The sequence below is a fragment of the Barbus barbus genome, assembly GCF_936440315.1.
Source record: "Barbus barbus genome assembly, chromosome: 14".
Classification (NCBI taxonomy): domain Eukaryota; kingdom Metazoa; phylum Chordata; class Actinopteri; order Cypriniformes; family Cyprinidae; genus Barbus; species Barbus barbus.
In genome coordinates, this window is record NC_136742.1 from 22,323,914 (window position 1) to 22,340,036 (window position 16,123).

Genomic DNA, 16,123 nt, shown 5'->3' on the forward strand with positions numbered 1-16,123 from the left:
CTCCATCACCGAACCCGCTCCGCTAGGTGGCCCAGAGAGCAAAACCTACGTGCCCACTTCCTTGAGGACTTCCCTTCTGGGCTCCCTGCATGCTTCCCCAGGCTCTGGACACCCAGGCAGTCAGCGTACTCTCTTGCTCCTCCAAGCTCGGTACTGGTGGCCCAGTATGGCCCGGGATGTCTCCCAGTATGTTCGTGGATGCTCAGTCTGCGCCATCTCCAAGACCCCACATCACTTACCCACCCGAAAATTAGTCCCATTACCCATTCGATGTCGCCCTTGGTCCCACGTCGGAGTCGACTTCATCACAGATCTCCAAGTCAGAAGGTTATACCGGCATACTTGTTGCAGTTGACAGATTCTCCAAAGCCTGCAAGTTAATTCCCCTCCGGGGTTTACTCCCAGCCCTCGAAACGGCAGAGGCCCTCTTCCATAATCTCTTCAGCACCTTCGGCATCCCGGAAGATGTCGTCTCCAACAGTGGGCCACAGTTTGTCTCCCGTGTCTGGAAGGCTGCTTCCTCCCATGGGCCGAGTATGCACAAAATTCCCTCAAGCAAACCACTACCGGCCTCACCCCTTTCCAGTGCATACTCTGCTACCAATCCTCTGTTTCCCTGGACAGAAGAGCCCTCCGACGTTCCAGCTGTCGACCACTGGTTCCGAGTGAGCAAGAGAGTTTGGGACTCAGCTCATGTCCAACTCCAGCAGGCAGTGCGGAGACACAAGACCTATGCAGATGCCCATCGGTCTTGCACCCCCGTCTATCGTCCTGGAGATAACGTCTGGCTCTCCACCTGGGATCTGCATCTCTGCCTGCCCTGCCGGAAGCTGAGTCCCCGCTATATTGGTTCCTTTACCATAGAGATGCAGATTAATGAGGTCACCTTCCATCTCCAACTCCCTGCACGGTATCGTATCCATCCAGCATTCCATGTCTCACTCCTCAAGCCTGTCTCTCCCTCTGTCACAGAACCTGACGAGCCTGCAGTACCTCCTCCTCCCGAGATCATCGAGGAGCCCCTAGTCTACAGGGTGCAGGACATCTTGGACTCTCGGAGACGGGGTGGTCGCCTGGAATATCTTATTAACTGGGAGGGATACGGGCCGTAGGAAAGATCCTGGGTGACCTGGGACGATGTGCTGGATCCCTCTCTCCTGGCCGAGTTTCACTAGAACTACCCTGACCGTCCCACACCCAGAGGCCGTGGCTGACCCCGTTGCCGTAATAGGGCATCAGGAGCCGCCCCTGGAGGAGGGGGTGCTGTGTCACCATAGTCACCACAGTCTCCACGAACGACACTCACCAGATCTCAATCCCCTGATTTCTGATCACCGCAACCTGTCAGCACTAATCAGCAGCACTATATCCCTGCACTCTCGTTCACTCAATGTCTGGCCTCAAACATTCCATGTTGACTAACCTGAACCACTTACCTTTTGTCTACTTACCATTTGCTCCAGTGTTCCTATCCCTGTTCTCCACCGTCTCCACGCTCCGCTGTTACCTCCGGATCCCCTGGAAAAGGAAAAAGGACATTCACACTCAGATAAGCCCCAAGAGACATTCCCATTCCCCGCCTGCTTACCTGGATATTCTGCTCATCTCATTCCCCTCTGCTACTACTCAATAAACCTGTTGATTGTATTGCACTTACCTCTGAGTCCTGTATCTATCTGCTGACAGTCAGATGTGGGACATCTCAATATTCTTCCTCATATGTATTTCTCAAATGTTATTTATTATGCACCAGTGTATAAGATTGAAATGCCTGACTGTTCAGTCATGCACAGGCAGCATGCTTTAGTGCTCTTCTAATGGTGGGCATCTCCCTGAGTCTTTGCAAACTTTGAATGATAGAACTCATTCAAACCAACTTCGTTATAGTGTATATCGCATCATGTCGGTTAATGTTACTGATAATAACAGGCTATAATATAGTAGAAAATGAAAGGTGACATTCTAACCAGAAACATCAAGGAAGGTTTGAGCCCGTCCTGTTCCAGCACTGCTGATGGCGACGCACTCATAAAAGCCCTCGTCCTTCAGGGACACCTGAGGGATTCCCCATGATGCATTAGCAGACTCCCTAAAAAGATGATAAAAATGTAAAACCATATGAAATACATTGTTTCCTGAATTAACACAAATTGTAAAGCTTTAAATGATTAGGCTATCAGCATTGGGGTCCTTGAGGACTTCAACACTATAATTTGAAGGCCTTTTTCTACATTTACGTAGCATTTTTTCTGCTTATGTTAGTCAAGATTTTTTTCTTATTAAAAAAACAGCAGCAATTTAGTTTTATTAGAAAAATTCAGTTTAAATTAGTTTTACACAGAATTTAGTAAACTAACATTCATAAGTTCAAGGTCAGTATGATTTTTAGTAATGAACCGATATGAAAATTTTGGCCAATACGATAATTCTTTATATTTGAAAGCCGATTACCGATATGTTGGCCAATAAATGTATATCCAAATTTTTATATACTTTTTGAGAGCCTGATTACAAAAAAGGACTCATCATTAAAAGCCACATCCCAAACACTTCAACATAAGCAGCCTAGTTTGAACAGTGTACGTTTTAAAAATAATTTTACTCTCAAATTACCAAATTTCCTCTTAAAAAGTCTTACAAATTAATACAATAGTGCATAAATAATGCAAAAAAAAAGGCATTGGACATCATTACATGTGTAAAGAATCAAAATGCATGTGCCATGGATCAATAAAACAGAATTTGTTTACGGATTTTTAAACAGATTTTAAGTACTAAACCATATTGATGAAAATAATAAAAGAAAAATAAAAGTGGTGGTAATTATTAATAATGCATCAATGATTTTGAAAAGTATGAGCTGCGTGCTGTAGTTGAAGAGCTTAATGAAAACTGGTAAACTGAAGCGCTTGTTAGCGGGTTAATTAGGCTACATGAGAATCAGATTTTTATAGAACATAAACATAATATTACAACTTATATATGCACAAAATGTAGGAAATGTACAATAGGGCTGCACAATTCATTGAATTTCTAACCGCGATTACGATTATGGATGTCACTATTACATAATCGTTCAAAGCCGCGATTACAAAAATAAATAAACAATAAAAAATGCCCACTTGCATTATTCTGTGTGCTTAAGAGGTGTTTTCAGCGCGGGGTTTAACAAACTCAAACACACTGGATAAAAGACATTTTGTCTAACTGATAGTCGTTGTCACTCTGTTGTGTATGATAGATATGTTAAACGGCAAACGTGTCACAAGCGGAACAAAATAGCGGTACTCGTTTGAACTGCGCGCCACACTGACCTTTTATCTGCTTGCCTCAAAAGAAAACAGCACAACGTGATTTTGGGCGTATGCGTTTATTACAGTGACCAGTCGCGAACGCGCACTAAACAACGCTGTGAAATCCGGTAAGAAGCACTCAAGTTCAGCGCAGAGTTCTCCAGAACAAATCATGTCTCTTTAATTTAAACTAGTTTAAAGCCAAATAAAGCGGAGCTGTTATTCTCATCAACACTGATGCAGAAACAGTGTAACAACGATCCAGTTAGAAGACATTTCAATCCACAAATCACCCACATTTACCATAGTTTTACTGTAGTAACACTAACAGTAACAATGGTACGGTGGCTAGTAGGATATTCATATTAAATATTATTAAATTATTAATATACTAAATATGTTAAAGGAGTAATGGAATATAATTACATTATTTTGTTAATTATTCTATCAGTTGATGTGGATTTGTTATTGACAATGTCTTTAGGCTACTGTTTTTCAATGCAAACACCATATAGTTAGGCTACTTTTTTACCATGGTAATGAGGTGCTGTACTTTTGGTTATGTATAAAAATGAAACCTGTTCTAATGTGCATTTCTAAGAGACAAAACTTGTAATATTACATGTCCAAATCAGGTGCTGGTGCCACTGCTCTCGAATGTTAGTCTGGAGCCCTGATAATAAAAATTCTACTGTAAAATGTTACTGTAATTTGAAATTTCATCTGTTTAATTGTAAATGAAATATATAGATTTAATAGACCATTTTTCCTTTTTCTTTTTTCTTTTAGTTTTAGTATAACATTATTATACTATGTATAATTTTACCTTTTTTGTTTAAAGAAAAAATCAAACCAGTGATTTGGCTTATTTGAGGCTCAAGGCTATAGAAAAGCAATAAAAGTTCAGGAAGAGTGTTTTCAGCCTTTTTTTAATATATATTTTATATAAAAATATGGCATGCAGCTTCAAACAATGGCATAAATCTGTTCAAAATAATCGTTATTAATAATCGCAATTACAATATCAAGGGAATAATCAACAATTACGATTTTTGTCATAATCGTGCAGCCCTAACGCACAAGTTATTTTGAACTAAGTTATGCGCTAGTCAGGTGTGTAACTCGTGGGCGCGCTCTTGGCTCTTCTCGTCCTAACGAGCTGAAACACGGCAAATAAAACCCCAAAGAATTCACAATTTTTTGTTACGGTAGTTTTCTCTTTATAATGTTATGTATATGACAGTCCCAATCATTGTTATTAATATTGTGCACTGCCGTCCGAGCTGCGCGCGCTGAAGCTGAAGAGCTGAATGAACACAGTAAACTGAAGTGCTTTGCTGGCAGCTTATTTAACTCAAGGAAATGCATCCTATGAGATAAATCAGATATTAATATAACAAACATAATATTACAACAAACTTATATATGTACAAAATGATGCAGTTATTGTGTGCTATAGTCAGAATGTGTAACTCCTGTTGTGGAAGCGCTCTTTCCATAACAATGAGCTGAAACACGGCAAATAAATCCAAAGAATTCACAAAGTTAAATTATAATAATGCTCTCATTAGAATGTTATATACACGACATTCCCAATCATAGTTATTAATGTTGTGCTGTTTGAGCTGCATGCGCTGAGCTATAGATGATCACCAGTGAACTGAAGCACTCTATTAACTTAACCAAACGCATTATATATGAGATAAATCAGATATACATAAAATAAACACAATATTACAGCGTACAATTGCACAAAAAGCTGCAAATGTACGGGCGAACTTAACTGTCATGTCATGGAGGTGTAGCTACGTTGTGGGTGCACTCAACGAACGCACAAAAAATGGGCGCACAAATATTCAACAACATTATTTACAGTAATGTTCACATGATATAATTTTATGTAGCCTTTATGACAGACTTGCCCTGCACATGTTGCCCTTAAGTGTATTGTCTTTTTCAATTCCAATTACATTTCAAGCATTTCAAAACCATCATATCATGGCGAACAGCGCACATCTGATGTGTCTCTGAAGGAAATAATGCATTATTTATTTGGCCAAATTTCTTATAGGGCCGATACCGATGAAAGAAAAAATGAGCATTTATCGGCCGATACTGATATGGTGGTCGATATATCGTGCATCCCTAATGATTTTTGCAAACTTTTATATAGAAAAGTTTATGCACTCAATTGATCAAAAGTGACAGCAGAGACATTTATAATATTACAAAAGATTTCTAATAAATTATGATCTTTTAAATGTTCTGCTCATCAAAGAATGGATTTGAAGGATCATGTGACACTGAAGACTGGAGCAATGGCTGTTGAAAATTCATTGAGATTCATTGAAAATTCAAATTGAGAATTCATTCATTCATTCTTTGCCATTACAAGGATACAATACATCTTAAAATGCATTAAAGTAGAAGTTTGTTATTTTAAATTGTAATAATATTTCACAATATTACAGTTTTTTTCCAAATTATTATTATTATTTTATTTTATTTTTAAAAGAGACTTAAAAAAAAAAAACATTTACCAGCCCCAAACTTTGGAATGATAGTGTATGCCACATTGCACAACATGTCAGCTACTCATCTACAGTGCCATTAATTAGCACTACCTGAAGAGTTGGTCCACACCCAGGTGTAGTCCCTCCCTGGCGAAGCGCAAGGTATAGGGGATCAGGCTATCCACAAAGCACGTAATACTCCCTTTCTGCAGGTAGTAACCAGGGGTATGAGTGGGCATGCTTACTTTGGGTGCTTCTAAAAAAATAAGAACAAAAAACACTAGTAACACATATAGTTAAATACACCTATATGATACTTAGATTGACTATTCCGTAGTTTTATCTATCTTCACTAATCTGACCTGGCACAATGCTGGAGTAGGAGACACTGGACACTCTTTGGAAGACAAAGCCATCATGGTCATAGCCAGTGACTCGCAGGAAGAAAGACTCTTTGGGTGGAACAAACTCAGTGATATTCCAAATGCCATAAGGGCGTCGATCAGGGAAGTAGCGGATGGGCAGCGTCTTCATTACATCACCAGTGATGCTCAAGAGTTCCAGGCGATCAGCACGAGCAGGAGGGGAGAGACCAGTGGTGTTCAGCAGGATAAAGGTGGGGATTCCTGTGTGTATGTGTGTGTGTTTGTGGGAAGGAGCATAGAGGTTAAAAAGGTTAACCAAAACATGTTTAAAATGCTCAAGTACACAGCCACAATTGTTGACCTCATAAATTTGACAGCGTGTGTGGTCCAGACAGAAACAGAAGTTTGGGGTTACTTTTTTGTTTTGTTTAAGATTTCTTTTTTTTTTCTCAAGAAATTAATACTTTTATTCAGCAAAGACACAGTTTAAGAGGGATTTTATTAGAGAAGATTTTTGTTTTAAATAAACGCTGTACTTTTGAAATTTATATAAATAAAAGCCTCGTGAAACAATGGATCACAGTTTCCACAAAAAATCAGCACAACTGGTTTCAAACACTGACAAAAACAAGAAATGTTTCTTGAACACTAAATCAGCATATTACAATTATTTCTGAAGGATCATGTGACACTGGAGTTATGGCTGCTGAAAATTCAGCTTTGCCATCTCAGAAATAAATTACATTTTTAAAATAATAATAATAATAATTACATTTTTGTAATAATATAACTCTTTTAACTGAAGTTTGTAACATATGACTTCAAACTCCTTAAAACACTAACTCACCTTGAACTGGCCTGCTGGATGTCATTTTAAAATCCAGCGTTTGTCTTCGGGAAAAGCCTGCTCGGAAATCGATGGTGCTAAGGCCTGATATACGAACTGAGTGCCTGCCTTCACTGGACGTCTGAGGTTAAATTGACAACAACACAAATAAATAAACAAATAGAAAGTTATTTGTATTTGTTAAGATAACAGCATTCAACTGAAATGACACAACTTGTTTTTCATAGCAAGATGCACGGAAGAAGCACAACAAAACTAATTTATGTTGACAGTGGGCTCAAGATCCACAGATAAAGCACACTTGAAATTCTTGAACATTAAGAATGACTCGCTTTCTTTCTTTGCTTTTGACAGATGGAACAGTCAGAGTCATTTAAACATGATCCCTGCTTTTCTGCGCTGCCCTTTATGACTGTTTTGGTGCTGAGGGTCTGGCGTACGATTGATGTTGTCTGCAGCTCAGTGCTCCAGGGCGAGCCATGGCAACCCATCCTCTGCTTGCATTCTTTTGAAATTACAACCATCCTAAAGAATTACCATAGGCCATGAAGCACTGCATGATATGACGCCAAGAATGATGAGGAGAAGATCCTGAAGGATTCCTCTGAGAGATATGGAGGAGAGAAGCAAAGACATTGGAACAGTCCGTAAAGGGGCATTCAAGAGGTTCAAGGGAAAGGCCTTCGCAGAGCAATTTACAGAACATTAAGATTATATTATATCCATTCATCCTGAGGTTTTAAAGCACGCCTTGAATTAGCCCTGCCAAGCAAAATTCAGGCCAAACATTCACTAATCCAACCTAAAACAACCCAGAGGCAGAACACCCAGTCAGACGCCACCATAACATGGGAACACTCAGAGATTGTGGTCACAATCAGCATGCTTTCTGAAAAACACTGACATTACTTAAACACATTAATTAAAGTTGTATTGGGGAAAATAAATACAAGGAGCTTTTTTTCTATCTCAGTTCATGTTCTTGTAAGCGATGGGCCGTATGAGTATTTATGTTTACAAATGCACTGAGGGTCAGGAGAGAATTAAAACTGATTCTGTTAATGATACAAAAGATTTAATAAAGTTGGAGAAGATATGGAATATGGAGCATTAGGGGATTAAAGGAACCTTAGCCATTGTTTTCTATGACATGCAACAAACAATTTAAATAAGCCAAAGCATAAATAAACTTCATACTCATTACATTTACGTTTACATTTATTCATTTAGCTGACGCTTTTATCCAAAGCGACTTACAATTGCTATATATGTCAGAGCAACTAGGGGTTAAGTGTCTTGCTCAGGGACACATTGGTGTCTCACAGTGGATTCGAACCCGGGTCTCTCACACCAAAGGCATGTGTCTTATCCACTGTTGTACCACAAGTGGTACATCAGGTTATGTACCACTTGTACTCATGTGACAAGTGGTACATAACCTACTCTGAACATATATCAGTTTATTTTTTAAGGTAATGATTTAAGAGACTACAATACTCTTTAACTTTTAGTAAATTGAACTTAGTAAATTAAAGTTACTGTTCAAATATTATTACACACACATATACAATTTTTAAGTTATTTGTTTTTGCAAATAAACTTTTCATATATACAGTATATCTTTATATATATATATATATATATATACACAGTATCTCACAGAAGTGAGTACACCCCTCACATTTTTGTAAATATTTTATTATATCTTTTCATGTGACAACACTGAAGAAATGACACTTTGCTACAATGTAAAGTAGTGAGTGTACAGCTTGTATAACAGTGTTAATTTGCTGTCCCCTCAAAATAACTCAACACACAGCCATTAATGTCTAAACCGCTGGCCACAAAAGTGAGTACACCACTAAGTGAAAATGTCCAAATTGGGCCCAATTAGCCATTTTCTCTCCCCGGTGTCATGTGACTCGTTAGTGTTACAAGGTCTCAGGTGTGAATGGGGAGCAGGTGTGTTAAATTTGGTGTTATCGCTCTCACTCTCTCATACTGGTCTTTGGAAGTTCAACATGGCACCTCATGGCAAAGAACTCTCTGAGGATCTGAAAAAAAGAATTGTTGCTCTACATAAAGATGGCTTAGGCTATAAGAAGATTGCCAAGATTGCTCATTGCTGCTGAGCTGCAGCACGGTGGCCAAGACCATACAGCGGTTTAAGAGGACAGGTTCCACTCAGAACAGGCCTCGCCATGGTCGACCAAAGAAGTTGAGTGCAAGTGCTCAGCATCATATCCAGAGGTTGTGTTTGGGAAATAGACGTATGAGTGCTGCCAGCATTGCTGCAGAGGTTGAAGGGATATGGGGGTCAGCCTGTCAGTGCTCAGACCATATGCCGCACACTGCATCAAATTGGTCTGCGTGGCTGTCGTCCCAGAAGGAAGCCTCTTCTAAAGATGATGCACAAGAAAGCCTGCAAACAGTTTGCTGAAGACAAGCAGACTAAAGACATGGATTACTGGAACCATCTCCTGTGGTCTGATAAGACCAAGATAAACTTACTTGGTTCAGATGGTGTCAAGCATGTGCGGCGGCAACCAGGTGAGGAGTACAAAGACAAGTGTGTCTTGCCTACAGTCAAGCATGGTGGTGGGAGTGTCATGGTCTGGGGCTGCATGAGTGCTGCGGTCTGGGGCTGCATGAGTGCTGCCGGCACTGGGGAGCTACAGTTCATTGAGGGAACCATGAATGCCAACATGTACTGTGACATACTGAAGCAGAGACTGGGCCGCAGGGCAGTATTCCAACATGATAACGACCCCAAACACACCTTCAAGACAACCACTGCCTTGCTAAGGATGCTGAGGGTAAAGGTAATGGACTGGCCAAGCATCTCTCCAGACCTAAACCTGTATATTTATTTATTTATTTATTGTGTTTCATATAAGATTTTTAATTTGCATGGACTCCCTTATAGAGTCCAAGTTTCATAATAGATAGACACTAGTTTGGGCTAAGACTCAGCAAGGAGGCATTAATTGAATCTAGAGTGACAATAAAGAACTTGACAGTATTACAATAAATTATATTTCAAAATATTAAGCAGCACAGCAGTTTTCAACATTGATTAGAAATGTTTCAAGGGCACCGAATCAGCTTATTAGAATGATTCTGAAGGATCATGTGACACTAAAGACTAGAGTAATGACTGCTAATAATTCAGCTTTGCCATCACAAGAATAAATAACAATAAATAACAAATATATTAAAATAAAAAAAAAGTTAATTTAATTTGTAATAATATCTCTGTCAGTCCTCTGTCGTGTGTGTCTTGTGTTCCCGCCTCTTGTGTCCTTATTTGGTTTGTTTCCTGTCCTTGTTAAGTGTTATTATTAATTAATTCTTGTCCAGCTGTGTTTTAGTAATTATCTATGATTATCCTGTGTATTTATAGTCCTGTCTGTTCTGTTAGATTTTGTCTGGCCTACTCGCTACTCCCGGTGTTTCTGTGTGTCTGCCCTGCCTTGCCGGATGTCATTAAAGACTGTTAATTTGAGTTTATCCTCGTCTTCGTGTTCCTCGTACTTCCCCGTTGGGTGCACCGTGACAATTTCACAATATTACAGATTTTACTGTATTTTTTATTAAATAAATGCAGCCTTCGTGAGTGTAAAGCCCGGCTCACACTGTGCGATTTTGGCCACGATTTGGTCGTCTGAGACAAATTTTGAAAATCCTAAAATCCTAAAAGATTCCTATAATCCTAGGCTAAAATCGATTGTCTAGATCGCTGGTTTGACATGTTCACCGACAGCCGATTAATGGCCGTTGCGATCAATTTTTTTCCTCCGATTAAATTCTGGCAGTGTCAGAAGATTTCAGACACTTTCCTGCAGTGTGACATCTCCTACGACGACCGTCAAACCAAGAACCAATAGGAGCATTGAACTTGATGACGCAATTAGCGCGACAACTTCAAACTTCAACTTCGTTATTTGTAAAAACAATATATGTACAAAGTAAAGTTTACTTAAAAGTTTATTTATTAAGGGGCAGGATGTTTAAACTCGAATAACAAAATTACCTCAAGTTCGCTCTGTAGAACTGGAAGTCCATAAAGTCCTCTTTTGCCCAGCCATGACTTGCTCCACACACGTCGTCTTTTTCAGGGTTTTTTTTAACATCAAGGCATGTAATTAATAAAACTAACGCTACACGTTGCTGTTGTTTACTAGCTACCATTATAGCGAGAGAACGCGGGTCACGTATTGATGACGTAAAACTCCGGACAAGTCTTCTTGAGTATGTCCGTTTTTATCGCGTCTTGACTGTCGTACAGTCTGACATTAAGACAACTGAGATCCTACAGTCTGACATGGGGATCATGTTCGTACAGTGTGACAAGCAACAATCGCAAAAGACTATTAAAAATCGCACAGTGTGAGCCCGGCTTAAGAGACATTAAAACTTTTGAACTGTAGTGTAAATTATATAAAAGTTTACAATCCATTCAATCTAAGCATAGCTGAAATAAACGTTTTAGTCATGGGACAGATAATAGGCTAAAGAGTCCTTATTTCAGCTTTTCAGATTTTAACAAAACAACAACAACAACATACTGAGATTCACACTACTAGTGAATGGAAGAAGGAGAAGAGTTTGGGTGTAAAAAGGAAATAAACTGACAGATACAGGGTGTATTCTGCACGTATTATGCCAGACAACCCTCTCTCCAGTGAGGGCAAATGGAGGATGACATGTTCTCTCTTTAAATCATCAAGCTCTTCAAACTCAAAAAACAGCCATACAGCTGATTGAGCAGACTATGAAAGGTTTCCCTGTGTGTACACGAGCTACAGGGCACACAAATCAATCAGGCAAAAAAAGTTGTCCTTTCTTTTAACTGGACCTTTGGGACTTTGTGTACCCTAAAGTCCGAAACCTCAGAATTCCCCGTCATGAACGGAGCAACGACATTAATGACTTCACCACACAACCTTGGACTTGAGTACCTACCTATCCATCACTCTGCGATCGGTCCTTATTCTGAGGAGATAAAACAGACTAAAAGCAATAACTTTACCTTTCTGGAATGCCACCAGTTACACTTAAATCATCAACACTGACACAATAGACCTATCAAATGTGTATATGCATCTTGGTCTACGATAAACTAGTCCATCACCTTTATGGTCCACATTCCTGGCGCTGGGTCTTTGAGGTTGAGGACTTTGGCAGAGTTAGGGATGTGAAGGAGCTCAGACAGACCCTCCTTAATCCCGATAAGTTTTCCTAGAAGCACAAGAAGTACATGCTTCAGTTCTACATCAGTCTACACTATGTGTTAGTTCTGAGAATACTGTAATCAGACAATGTTCTCCTTACCCTGAGAATTTCGGATCTCAATATTTGGTGCAGGGCCACTTAAGGCAACAGTCACTTCCTTCAGGCTGGGGTCAAAGGGGATCTGCCAAGTGTTTGAAAGCCCATTTTGATGATCAGTCGAGAGCAAGTGAACCTTAGAGGACTGCACTGCCTCCTCTACCCATTTCAACACCTGCGAAAAAAAAATGAGTTGAGTCCAACATAATGATTGATGGATATATAATGTGTGTGTGTGTGTGTGTGTGTGTGTTTGTGTATGTGTATATGTATGATAAGATCATCAAGAATCACAAAAGGTTATGCTTAGAGAAACTGAACAAACCTATTGCAAAGGACTAGAAATATAAAAAGGGGAGGAAGAGGAAGAGATTTGAAAATGACTGTACATTTTGAGAAGCTGCGTTTTGATGGACATTTGAAATTACAACCTCAAATAAAAACTCTTTTTTTGTCTTCTCAAATATTTTAGTATGTGTTTGATTTTAACATCAAAATTCTGAGGAGGCAGCAACTTGACCGCATATGAAGATTGATAGGAATTTCTTGGAACATCTAAAAAGAGCAAACTCTTCTAAATCCTTGGTTTTCAGAGAGCTATAAAACAGAATCCTGGACTTATGTCCATGTTACCATGCTCAAATAAAACAAAGCATTCAACCAAGAGCATACTGCATCACTGCACCTCAAGCGTTTCCATCAACTTTTCCAATCTTTCTATTAATTTGCTCACTCTGTCATCATCATACATGGGGTGATGTAGTCTAGTGAATAAAAATCTGGGCTGGTAGCCAAGCTAGGATATGAAGACATTTCATTATTATTCCTTGGACATACAGTATATAACAGCAGCAATGTGTTACTGTCTGAAACATAAAGAAACTGTAAAATGATATTCTTTGTGTCAAACAAGTAGCCCCAAATAATCTTACCTCATTGACTTGTTTCTTGTCCAGATGGAAGACCTGTCCTGAGCTGGTCGAGGCGATCTCCTCATACACCTTATAGCCGATATGCGATCGGTCATCACAGTCACCAGTCAACACAAAAACCACCTGCCCACACACATACATACTGATCATTAGTGGTATTCTGGAACACGATTCTAAATGTCCAGATAAATTTTCATCACATTGATTTAATTCATTTAGCAGATGCTTTTATCCAAAGCAACTTAACAATAAAAAAAGCAGTGCTGCAATATAACAATGTTCACACTAGCACTGCATGTAAGGCAACATTTACAGAGCAAAGCATGGCAGATCTTTTATTAATGCTACTAAATTGTTGCTGGAAATTGAGTGAATGATTTAATTACCTGTGACTGTTTCTGCTGAATGAGCTGAAGAACGTCATGAGTCAACTTGTAGTCTTTTGATCGGGCATCCGTAAACACGTAAATATAGGACCCTGGTAGGGAGATTTCAAGGGCAATCTTGATGGCTCCAATGCTCATCTCTGGACAATCTCCTCCTCCCTGAAAAAACCCAACATTATTTGTCAATAAATCAGTGTTCATTATGTGAAAAACACACAGAAAGCTGCCTGTTGCTTTATTTCTTTTCTCTAGTGCTAGGAGACGCAATGCTTGATTTTATTAGTATACACTACCATTCGAAGGTTTCGGAACGGTAAGCTATTTAAATGCTTATAAAAGAAGTCACTAATGCTCAATAAGGCTATTACAAATTAAATCAAATTATTTCATCCTTACAACATTTCAAATTTAAAATGTAAATTATTACTATGATGGCAAAGCAGAATTTTCAGCAGCCTTTACACCGGTCTTCAATGTCACATGATCTTTCAAATATCCTTCTAGTATGCTGATTTGGTGCTCAAGAAACATTTTTATATTATTGTCTATGCTGAAAACAGTTGTGCTTATTTTTGTGGAAACCATTATATTTTTTCTGGATTTTTTGATGAATATAAAGTTATGAAATAAAAAATATTTTAAGACATTATAAAGGTCTTTAATTTTTTTACTGGCATTCTTTACATTCATACATTTTGGCAGATACTTTCTTCCAAAGCAACTTACATTACATTCAAGGTATATATTTTGTCAGTTTATATTTTTGTCATTCCCTGGGGATTGAACCCTAAACCTTGATGTTGCTAGCACCATGCTCAACTGTTGTAGCTACAGCATTTCCTCTTATCCCTGGCTTGTTCACTGTAATTGCTTACGGTCTATTTTTATTCGCCTTTCCATTCATCTTCTTTATTTATCTCTTCTTTTCAGTCCAGCTGCTTTGGAACTTTAAAAAAATGCTACACAAATAAATCAAGATAAATTGAAATAAATATGAGCACAACTGTCAATGTGTTCCGTCAATGGAACATCCAGATTCCTCAAAGGCAGATATTTGTCTTAACTGCACAAAGTTGTAAAGGGCAACGAGTAGATTTGGCCTAATCATGAAAGTAGAAATGGACGGCATGCTGTAAAACTTGCCATGGGAGTCAGTCATGCCTGCAACTGATGTTGACCTTGGAATGAAACATGGAGCACAATCTTGGACCCAAATGGATGACTTGCAAGAGTTCTGTTAGCTATGTGCCTTCCTTTAAACTGACACGGATAAAAGTAAACCGTTTTCTAATGTTTGCGTACATCAGAGTATCTGTGATATAGGTATGTCTGTCTCTTCTCACATGGAGGGCAAAGAGTCTTGTCTTCATTATGCGTTCCAGGTGGCACGTGTCTGAAAGAAACATCTGGAAGCAAGTAATCTTTGCTTCTCTGTTCTTTACACAAACACACACATTCAACAGTGGATAGCAAACCCAAACATCAAACAGTGGAAAGATTGAAGGAAAGGTTAAGAATGTACTCAGAATCTTGTAGTTAATTTCCAGTGGCAGGTTGTTCTCTGGACACTGGAAAAGACATTACCAGCAAACGGTGATTTGAATAATTTATCCCTTTCAAGTCAATCACACACTTACAATGAACTCCAAACAAACTAGACCAAATCCTGCTCTGCTTGAACTTCTGCCTCCGAGACAAAAAAAAATAATATTTCTGACAATACAGAATTTCACTTAATCAGTGTGTCTGCATTTTCCCTGCTTTGGCCCAATCAGCTGGGACAGATGCTGAGAGTGAGAAACACACAGAGGACACTTCATTCTGAAGATGTCGGTTTCTTAATCAGGTGTCCAAGTGAAACTGAAACTGTGAAACTGACATGGCAAATCACCACCGGTGAAAATAATCTGTCATTTGCCAGATTTGCAATAAATACACATTTTTATACATTTTGATGTCCAAGACTCTTTTTTTATGCTTTTTTATTTCAGTAGCCCACTTCTTAAATAAAAAAATAGGAAAAATATTAAGCATTATATTACAAAGACTACATAATTAGACTAATTAATTAAATTAATAATCAGTGTTGGTATTGTTATTGTACTACAGTGATTATATAAAAACCATAAACATTTGTTATTTTATTTCTTACAATTAAACTAGGTTTGTCAATAAAATCACAATTAATCTCAAGATTTCCGGCCAGTATTTAGAATATATTATAAAACAGTAAGTGAAATAGAATTTGTTAAATATGTTGAAAATGATTGCATTAAATATATTTAATATCAATATAAATTAATTAATATTAATTAATATCAATGTTAACTTAGACAGTCCTAAAAATACATTGCTGAATTATAAAATCTAAATCATCTGGATACCTAAGGCTCATTTCTTTCAAATCACAAAGGTGCACATTCAAATCATCGTACCTGCCAGATATACTGCAATAT

The 16,123-nt window shown here is 38.5% G+C and overlaps 1 protein-coding gene across 2 annotated transcripts in view; it reads right to left on the bottom strand.

Moving 5' to 3' along the window:
* The window catches only part of LOC306880268 (hemicentin-1-like), a 112,260-nt gene that overhangs the window by 72,546 nt on the left and 23,591 nt on the right, over positions 1-16,123 (bottom strand). For both annotated transcript variants that reach the window (XM_079433700.1, XM_079433701.1), the window contains exons 3-10: positions 13,668-13,826; positions 13,282-13,404; positions 12,353-12,524; positions 12,153-12,259; positions 7,019-7,139; positions 6,169-6,432; positions 5,918-6,062; positions 1,968-2,089 (exon numbers count right to left, since the gene is read on the bottom strand). In XM_079433700.1, coding sequence (XP_079289826.1) covers positions 1,968-2,089; positions 5,918-6,062; positions 6,169-6,432; positions 7,019-7,139; positions 12,153-12,259; positions 12,353-12,524; positions 13,282-13,404; positions 13,668-13,826 — 1,213 coding nt within the window. The remainder of the gene's footprint in view (positions 1-1,967; positions 2,090-5,917; positions 6,063-6,168; positions 6,433-7,018; positions 7,140-12,152; positions 12,260-12,352; positions 12,525-13,281; positions 13,405-13,667; positions 13,827-16,123) is intronic.